This window comes from Apium graveolens, chromosome 1 (genome assembly GCF_009905375.1).
Source record: "Apium graveolens cultivar Ventura chromosome 1, ASM990537v1, whole genome shotgun sequence".
NCBI classification, from domain to species: domain Eukaryota; kingdom Viridiplantae; phylum Streptophyta; class Magnoliopsida; order Apiales; family Apiaceae; genus Apium; species Apium graveolens.
The window spans coordinates 178,025,426-178,036,080 of NC_133647.1; the positions used below are offsets into that span (position 1 = coordinate 178,025,426).

A 10,655-nucleotide genomic window follows, 5' to 3' on the forward strand; every position below is an offset into this window, starting at 1 on the left:
AATCTAGTATAACATTCAAGAACAAAGCTTATAGACATCAAGTACCACTTCATTAGGGAACATGTGATGAATGGTACTATGGAACTTCATTTTATTCCAAGTGAAAAGCAGCTTGCAGATATCTTTACCAAGCCACTTGATGAATCCACCTTTACTAGGTTGGTAGGTGAGTTATGTATGCTTAATTATTCTCAAATTATTTTTGATAATTTTACAAGTTGTAATGCAGCCAGAAACTTAATTGATTTCTCTTTTTAGATGAAATTTTGGCTAAGTCAAAATTTACATCTTGACGGATGTTCATTATCCATCGAGTTTGATCATCCGTCGAAATAGAATAGCTTGGTAAAAATTAATTACTTTTCAGGATTATTTTAAACCCGACGGATAATTGCTTTATTCTCATCCGTCGAATTGTCTACATCTTAGTCGTTAAAAGTACTGAACATTATCCATCGGATATACTTACAGTCTTTAAGTATATCACGACGGATAATTGACAGAATTTTGACAATTTATTTTATTTTTAAACGGCTATTTTGGGCAATTCTCACTGGGTCTTTAATTTTTATCTTTAATTTTTATCCCATTTTATTTGAGAGTACATAAAAGCCTAACTTCGGTTTATTTTTTCTTTTATCTCTCCCTACTATAATTAACAGTTCTCTTCTCTCTTAAAGCAAAACCCATTTTTTTCTGTAATTTCCTTGCTTTAACAATGGCACCAGTAGTAAAAATCATGTATCAGCCTGGATTCATATATGAGACGAACAACTTTGTGGCACTAGTAAACAAAGAGATTCCAGCATCTGAGGATTATCACAAAATGATGGATTTTATGAAGGGATTCAAGCTTATCTATGCCATGTTGGAATCACCCATAATTTACTATGAAGTTGTGGAAGAGATGTTGACTACTGCTATGTACCAAACAACTGACAAAATCATCACTCTCTCCATTAAAGGTAAAGAACATTGCATTAACAGTGATATTATCAAAGCATGCTTTAAAATTCCTGATAGCACTACTACTAACCCACACACAGATGCTGATATAGTTTATTTTTTTAATTCTATGGGCTATGCACTTCCTACCACTAAGTTAAGTGAGATTATGAGACTAGGTCTTAGAAAAGAGTGGAGTTATCTGTGTGATGTAGTTACCAAGGTGTTTTCTGGTAAAATAAGTAACTTTGATTCTGTCAACACTACAATGCTTAACATGTTTTACATGCTTCTTACTGATAAGTACTACAATTTCAGTGATGCCATCATGTTTGAGTTAGGATACAAATTAGGGGAAATCAAAAAGAGATCTAAAAATATTTATTATGCTCGATTCTTCATGATTATTGCTAACCATATTTGTGAGAATCTTGTAATTGAGAAGCCAACCAACAAACTGAATTATTGGGTTCAAGAAAGAAGAGTGATTGCAGATTTATACAGGGCTGATCAACACAAAGAGGTGCCCTTTGTCTATTTGCCTATCATGGAGATCCCTCAGGTAAGTGAGGTAAGCACCACTGTCTCTACTATCTCCACCTCTCAAATTTCTTTTCCATTGAGTGTGGCTATGGCATCTGTGTTAATGACCCAATAGATGCCTACCCAAGCCACAAAATCTAAAAATTTTAAATCCAAGTCAAAGAAACCACACTTTGGTGTCTCTTAAAAGATGCCAGTTTTAAAATCCACCAAAACCAAAGAGGGGAGTGTGAAGGGTGGTAAGATAGGTGAGGGACAGGGAAAATATAAAAGAAACCCTAAGAATAAGGTTGGAGAGATGAGTGAATCCCAGCCTAGCCACACTGTAGTTTCTCAACAAACTGTAGTGATTAATAAGGACAATAGCTCATTGCTAGTTACATCCTCCCAAAAGGATGTGACTATTGAACAAAGCTCTCAGTCAAGATCACAGGCCAAGAGGGTAAGGGACACAAGCTCACCCCCAAATTTATGCCAGAAAGAAGAAATCTAAACACGTTGGGGAAACACAGGGATCACACACAGTGCAAACTGCAGCTAAAGACTCAGTCACTGCACCATCTCATATTCAGTTTGATGTGGCTCCAATAAATATGGAGTCACAACCAAAATCTTTAATAATAGAAGCACTACACACATAAAAATCTCCCACCAACTTTCTAGATGTGGATATGATCAACACATCAATCCCTGATTCTCCTTCTTTAACTATGTTGGAGAAGCCAAAATTTAATGGCAGTGAGCATCATCTTTTAGATGATTTGTTGGCTCACTTGCCAATTCTTTCAAGAACTGTTGAGACTTATGTGCCAAAATTATCATCAATCTGCACAGAGTCCACAATAGTTTCCAATCCAAACTCTATCATTTTTTCTTTACCGGTGGATATTGTTCTTCCGTCGGTTAGTGATTGTATCCCGACGGATATGCCTAACAGCAGTCATCCGTCGGCTATTCTAACTACTACCCCGACGGATGTTCCTCATCCATTGGTACTCACTACACAAGCTGAATTTTTAAAAATGGTTTCAAGTGTAGATGAGTTAGCGGTTGTACAATCACTCCTAGGTTTGAGGGAAGGGAGTGAACAGAGTGAGAGGCTGAGTTGCTCTCAGGCAAAAGGAGAGGAAATGAGAGAAACAATGCAGACTATTTCTTCCAGTCTGGAAAAAGTGATTAAGGGGAGTTCCACCTTAGTAGGTGAAGGTGAGGGTGTGAGGGTGTGAGGGTGGTGAGCTAAGGAGAGCCCTTGATGCAAGAACAGAGAGAAATTGAGAGAAAAGCGGGTACAGCTGAATGGGAAGAGCCCATTGTAAGTGAGTTAATGGATGTCAATGAGGCTGAAAAGAAACAACTAATTCAGCAAGATTATCAAGCTATCTTAGATTCTGTTTCTTATGAAGCTGAGGCATTTACTCACCATGTCTCAATTTATCAAGTTCTAGATGAGCAGGACAATGTGGCTGCAGAAATAATGCTAAATCTGGTGCATACAACAGCCTCCATGCAAAGAGCCAAAGATGTCATCTCAGCCATGCCTCCCACAGCTGGTGATGATGTTGAATATGGAACTGGTGGTTCTGAAGAGTTCTTCGAAGATGAAGATGATAATGAAGAAGAGCCAATAGACATAAGGGAAGAAGAAGGCCCTAGCTCAAGATCTAGCATGCCATCTTGGACATTTTCCAAAGATTGTGATGAGCACCATTTCAAGTCAACTCTCTTCCATGTTATTCAACAAACACAGACAACTCTTCAAGCCACCACCAATGCTCACACCAAGAAGCTTCTTCAAGCTCATCTCAATTCTCTCCAACTGCACCAAATTCAATCTCTTCAATATAATCTGGATGTCACTGTAATAAAAACAGAAATTGATCAGGTCAAGAAGGATGTTTCTGAGAGGTTGGATGCTAAATTTCCAAACACAACCATGCTTGACATCAACACACAACTGAAGAAAAACTCTAATCTTGCAACCAAAGTAGACTCCCTGGATACAAGACTAAAAGCAGTGGAAGCCTCTCTCACTGCAATTCATTTACATCAAACTCAACAAACCCAGGTGCTTCAAAAGCTAGTAGCTGCACAAACTTCTACATCCACTCAACTTAATTCTAAAAAAGGGGGAGAAAGATCCAATAGTCCCAGTTAGTCAAGGAGAGCCAACAAGTGAGGGGGAGAGTGTGCTCAATATACAAGTCAGTCAAGTAATTGTTCCAGAAATTACTTATCCTAAGCCACCGGTTTTGGACAGCATTGATCTGATCCAGATAGCAGCTGCTAAGTTGAATTCAAAGTCAGATTTCAAAAAGCTTGATATTGCAGCAGCTGAAAAGGAATTAGATGATAAATGGAAGAAGATTGATGAAGAAATTTGGTCAGATAAAGAAACCAGACAAGATCTTTCATCACTACTCTCAAGTCAAGCGAATTTTTGTGAATGAAATAAGTCTGAGTTTTTTGGAAAAGGGCCAAACTTCATGCATTAAGTCTCCAAAAGCCAACCTGGTTTTGAAGCCTAAAAGGAATTATCCAAAGTCATCAGACAAGAATCCCTTGGATCTTATGTTTGAGACTCCAAAATCAGATGAAAAGAAGCTGTTGGCAAGGTCCATTACATTCTTCAAAGATCCAACTGATTCAGTACAAAAGAAGAGAATTGCCAAAATCTACATGAATAGTAAAGAGATCTGTGTGATGGCTGCACACCCTCAGTTTGCAGCAGCTAAAAAGGAGGGAAAAAATCAAGCAAGAAAAGAGGCAAGATGATTTAGATGCTAAGAAGTTCAAATAGAAGAAAGAGCAAGCTGATATGGTAGCCAAGCTTCAAGCTGTGAAAGCTGCAACTGAAATCTCTGAAGAGCAACCTGTAGTAGCTGAAGATTAGGATGAGAAAATGCACAAGGAACCTCAACAGAAAAGGAAGTTCAGAAACAAGCTCCATTCCAAAAGAAAATTAGACTTCAGTGATGAGGAAATGGAAGACTACATTCCCAAACAGTCTACAACTTCAACTCAAACATCCAATCCCTCAGTGGTACATGAGGAATTTAAGGTGGATCCAATAAAGAATATTCATGGTGAGCCTATAGTTCCCAAGGCTGAGCCAATAGACTGGGAAAGTTTGCCTATACCTGAGCTTAATTTACCAATTTTCAACAAATCAAAGAAGACAAAGATCAGAGCAATCAAGAAGATCAAGCCTCTGACTCTCAGAACTAAAACCTTAGCCAAAGCTCAACCAACTGTCAACAAGGGAGATCTTCTATATATCTGTGACATCAAGGAATTTTCAGATATAAATCTCTACTTGGATAAATTGGAAGAAGTAAGAGGGATTGATGCTCACAGACATCTCCCTGAAAGACTGGTATTCAAATACAAAGTTGGTAGAGAGATCATATGGCCCCTTCACAGAATTCTCCAAGAAAGTTGTAATATTTTGATAAAGATCATCTCATCCTTCAAGAAGAATTTTGGATTCAATGTGACAGCCAAGAAATTGGTTCTAAAGAAAATAGAAGAACTGAGGAGCAGAAAAGCCTCAAATACACTTCCAAGAACTCTAACAATTTCCTTCACAGGAAGTACAGTGCACTTGAGGCCTTACTGGCTAATGGAATTTATGGATGACAAAGGTGTGAGAAGATTCTTCAGATTAGATGACCAATTAAGCATCTCAAGCAATGAGACTCTACTGGAAATGCAAGAAAAGCTAGATCTCTCAAATACTGAAGAATTTGAATTCCACAGGCAGCTCCAGAATCAAATAGAAGAAAATAACTGGAAACTTGGGAAGAAATCAAGACCATCAAGGAAATAGAAAACATCTGCTCAATTCTGTGAGAACTAAAGGTACACTTTGTACACTAAAGGAGCACCTTACTAGTTTACTTTACTAAAGGAGCATCTTGATAATAATTGTGAGAACTCTTTGTACACTTTACTTTGCCCAATTTTCAATAAATTGTGGCACTTACTAGTTTTATCTACTATTATTCAATCTGTACATTTAGGGTGTTTTGTTATCATCAAGTTTCTCCTAATTTATGGCTACAATTCCAGTAGACATAAATTGGGGGAGATTGTTAGGAATATGTTGTGAACTTGATGATAAGTTAAATAAAACACCTTAGTAGATTTAACTTAGTGTTTTTGTAGCTCTCGACGGATGTTCTAATATAGTCCCGACAGATGATCTTTATAGTCCCGATAGATGATCTTTATAGTCCCGACGGATGACAACTGAACATCCATCGAGAGTGTAGCTTATATAAAAATAAGTGTTACAGCATATTTCTACAAATAACAATGTTTATTCTAGTAGATTTTGTAGAATTCTCTAAGTCATGTTGACTACGAGATTGATATACAGAATAGGTTGGCTAATTGTAAATATTAGATGTCTTGTAATTCTGTATAAGTGAAATGGAGTCAAATGACAGAAAGGCTAATAATGGATGATCTACAAAGACTACTGACGGATAATCAACAAGGCTCCCGACGGATGATCAATATAATACTGACGGATGATAATATTCAAATTAGCAGTTGACAGTGACAACAAAGTCACATGCGTCGGGTGTTTGCAAATGGAATGTGGCAGCCTAATTACAGGTTTTAGAGAACAAAGAAGCATTACCATTTCCATGCAATTATGAAGATATTCAAAGATGCTGGAATAGAGTAGTGAAACAGCATGGAGTTAAACTAGATATAGTTTATCTTATTATCTTGTCTTACTATCATGTAACTTGGTAATATATAAAGCAAGTGTAGCAAATACAACCAAAAAAACTGAGTAAGCATTATTTTCAGGAGATAGAAAAAGTTGTGTTTGTTAAGAATTTCTCTGTAATAAGCAGCTGTGTGCTATTCAAGCATCAGAGAGTTCTCATACTAATATATATCTCTGGTGGATAAGTTCAAAACCACCAGAAAGTTTTAAAGCTTTGTGTTTTATTACTTTGTGTTTTAATTTCAATTCAAGTTTCATTTCTCACTTCTTGCAAAATCGAACACTGTTATATATATGAAGTAAGAACAATTTTAAAATTTAAAAAGAAGCTAGAATTATATTCAACCCCCCCTTCTGTAATTCTTGTTGCATTGCTTGGGAATAAAAATATGTAATAAATCTTCAGGTTTTGAGCATACCAAGTCCGAGGTACTTCTTCTCCGTCCATGGTCTCCAATATATAATATCCTCTTCCTTGAACGCTCTTAACCTTGTATGGCCCTTCCCAATTTGGGGAGAGCTTTCCTTTCTGCCCTACTCCAGAAGCTTCCACCTTCCTTAGGACCAAATCTCCTTGCTTGAAGAATCTCTCTTTTACCATCAGGTTGTAGTAAAAAGAGGCTTTTTCTGATATTCCACAATCTTTGCGTGCGTTGCATCTCGTACTTCATCTATTAAATCCATGACTAATCTTTGCCCCTCCTCATTTTCCTCAGCGTTGAATGCTTGGATCATTGGGGACGAATGTGATATTTCTATTAGTACAACTGCTTCTGCTCCATATGCTAACATGAAGAGCGTTGCTCCTGTTGTGACTCTACATGTAGTTCTTTAAGCCCAAAGTATTGGCAGTATTTCATCCACCCAATTATTTATAGACTTCTTAATCCTCTTCTTTAACCCATCTAAAATGATCCGATTTGCAACCTTTTTTTTCCCATTAGCTTGAGGGTGAGCAACAAAAGTGAATCTCAAGTAAATTTCATTCTCTTCACAATACTTCCTGAACTCTTCATTATTGAATTGTGTTCCATTGTCAGTCACCAAGATTCGGGGAATCCTGTACCACATATAATATTCTCCCACAGGAACTGAGCGACTTGCTTAGTCGTAATCTTTGTCAGGGGCTTAGCTTCAATCCACTTGGAAAAGTAATCAATTGCTACAATCAAGAACTTCCTTTGAGCAGTGGCCATTGGGAAAGGTCCGAGAATATCCATTCCCCACATATCAAATGGGGTTGGGGAGTTTATGGAAGTGAGCATTTCGGGAGGTTTCCTTACTACAGGGGCATGTTTCCGACAACGATCACATCTCTTCACATATCATTTGGCGTCAGCCGTCATTTCTGTCCAATAGAAGCCTAAGCGGGTAATTTGTGGGCTAAGGCCCTGCCCCCCAAGTGTTGGCCACATATACACTCATGTACTTCCTCCAAAGCAAGTTCAGCCTCATCTGGCCCGAGATATATTAAATAAGAAACTATAAAAGATCTTTTATAAAGAATCCCATCAATTAGAGAGTATCTTAGAGCCCGTACAGACAACTTTCTTGCTTCCACTGCATCACTAGGAATTCATCTGGTTTATAGATGAGCCTTAATAAGATCTATCCATGACCCTTCAAGTCCTATGGGGGCAATTAATTTGACGTCTATGCTTCATGTTTTCAAACACGGAAGTACACATTCCCAGAACTTTCTTCTATTTCTGATGAGGAAAATTTGGATAACGCATCGGCCTTAGCATTTTCTTCCCTTGGAATGTGTTCAACATGGCATTCATTGAATCGAGTTATCACGGCCTTCACTAGCCATACATACTTTTCCATGGTTTCATCTCTTGCCTCAAACTCCCCCTTAACCTGGGATACCACCAGCTTTGAGTCCCCACAAACTTTCAAGTCTTTGACTCTCAACGTCCCTGCTAGGACAAGGCCAGGTATTAGATCTTCATACTCAGCTTCATTATTAGTGGTTGAAAAATCTAATTTCATAGCATATTCAATCAAGAATCCAACGGGGTTTTGCAAAACTAACCCTGCTCCACTCGAATTTGTTTTTGATGCTCTATCAAAATAGAGAAACCAGAATTCTTTGGCCTTGTTCTGTCTACCTTCATTATCTTCTTTTTCCTCCATGCCCTGAGATTCTGTATCTCCCTGCCCCCCGACTTCTTGGTTGGGGATGGTACATTTAACCACGAAGTCAGCCAAGGCCTGGGCTTTTATTGCCATTCGTGGCTTATACTTTATGTCGAATTCTCCCAGCTCAATGGCCCATTTAATCAACCTTCCACTGGCTTTAGGACTGTGGATGATGTTTCTCAAAGGTTGATTCGTTAACACCTCAATTTTATGAGCTTGGATATAAGGACACAACTTCCTTGAGGCCATCACTAGGGCTAAATCTAACTTTTTAATAATCAAATAATTTAACTCAGCTCCGTGCAGAATCTTACTGACATGGTATATGGGTTTCTGGACTATAAGTTCCTCCTTAATCAACACAGCGCTCAAGGCATTTTCTGAAATGACCAAATATAAGTACAAAGTTTCGTTCAGGTCTGGTTTGGCCAGCAATGGGGCTTGGACCATGTATTTCTTCAACCCTTCAAACACTTCTTGACTTTCCTCGGTCCATATAAAATCTTTTATTTTCTTCAAGGATTTGAAGAATGGCAAGCACTTGTCTCCAGATTTGGAGATAAATCATCCTAAGGCACCAACCCTTCCGGTGAGCTTTTGAACATCTTTGACAGTTTGTGGAAGCTCCAAGTCCAAACTGGCCTTTATCTTAGCAGATCTTACTCTGAAAGCACACTTTGCAGGATTTAATATCATTCTGTGGTAACTCAGGATCTCAAAGGCTTCCCTCAAATGGGTTATGTGGTCAGTCTTCACAAGAATCTTGACTAACATGTCATCTACAAATACTTCCATTATTTTCCCAATAAGATCTTTAAAAATTTTATTTACCAACCTTTGATAGGTAGCTCCTGCATTCTTGAGACCAAACGTCATAACAAGATAACAAAAAACACCAAATTCAGTGATGAATGGTACCTTTTGAATATCATCCTTATGCATCTTGATCTGATTGTATCCACTGAATCCATCCATAAAGCTCAGCATCTCGTGATAAGGGGTCACATCTATAAATATATCTATCATTGGTAATGAGAAACAATCATTTGGGCATGCATCGTTCAGATCAGTGAAATCCACGCACATTCTCCACTTTTCATTAGCCTTCCTTACCATTACAGGATTTTCTTACCATTCTGGAAATTGTATCTCTTCAATGAAACCAGCCTCTAAGAGCTTCTCTACTTCTTGCTTGATTTCCTCCTGCCTCTCAGGGGAAAAACTCTTTTTCTTTTGCTTCACGGTCTTTCGATTTGGATCTACATTCAATTTGAGAATGATCAGTTCCGGGTCTATGCCAGGCATATCAGCTACTGACCACGCAAATATATCACCATTTTTTTATAAAAACCTCACCAACTTCCCTCTAAGGGGCTCCGCCAGTGATGCTTCAATGAAATTCACTTTCTCAAGATCCTCGGGAACCAAAGGGATCGGAATCAAGTCTTCTATTAGTTTCCCTCTTTTCTTGTCATTCTCACGAATATCCAGCTCTTCAATAGGTAAAACCTACCCCCAACTCCATCAGCCCTAAGGGAGGCTACATAACAACTCCTTGCCATCTTTTCATCTCTTCTCTCTTCCCCAATTCCATTCCGGGTGGGAAACTTCATTACTGAATGGTAAGAAAAAGGAACTGCCTTGAAAGCATGTATTCCCGTTCTTCCCATTATTGCATTATTAGTTGAACCAGCCTTTACCACCACAAAGTTCAATATCTGTGTTGCTTGTTTTGGTTCCTGGCCCATAGTCAAAGGCAACTTAATTATCCCTTCCACAGGGCACTCGACTCCAGCGAAACCATATATCGGTATATCAGTTGGGGTTAATTGAGAATCATTGTAACCCATCCTTATGAAGGTGCCGCAGAGTAAGATGTCTTATCGACGCTCCATTATCTACAAGAACTCTTCTCACCGGACTGTTCCCTATTATGGGTGTTATGACTAGAGGATTATTATGAGAAAACTTGACCCCTTGCAAGTCGAAATCATCAAGCACCATTGCTACTCCGGTCCTAGCTCTTTTCGGAGCTTCCCCCACTATGTGCATGACTTCTTTGGTGTAAGCCTTTCTTGATTTCTTAGAAAATCCAACAGCAGTTTTTCCTCCAAATATCGTGTTTATTACTGGCCCTCGAGGCTGAGGTCCTCCCAAGATTGTGTTTATTACCCGCCCCGGGGTTGGGGGTTTCGCCCCTGATCATATGGATCCTTTCTTCGATCATCAAAGTTCCTTCTTCCACTATTATTCATATCTCCTCCATCTCCAGTATACTTGC

The 10,655-nt window shown here is 38.5% G+C and overlaps 1 protein-coding gene across 1 annotated transcript; it reads right to left on the bottom strand.

The window, feature by feature from the left end:
* Window positions 1–9,825: 9,825 nt before the first annotated feature.
* On the bottom strand, window positions 9,826–10,224 carry LOC141712085 (uncharacterized). Its single transcript, XM_074514884.1, has one exon. The coding sequence runs from the start codon at window positions 10,222–10,224 to the stop codon at window positions 9,826–9,828; it is 399 nt and encodes a 132-aa protein (XP_074370985.1).
* Window positions 10,225–10,655: the final 431 nt, after the last annotated feature.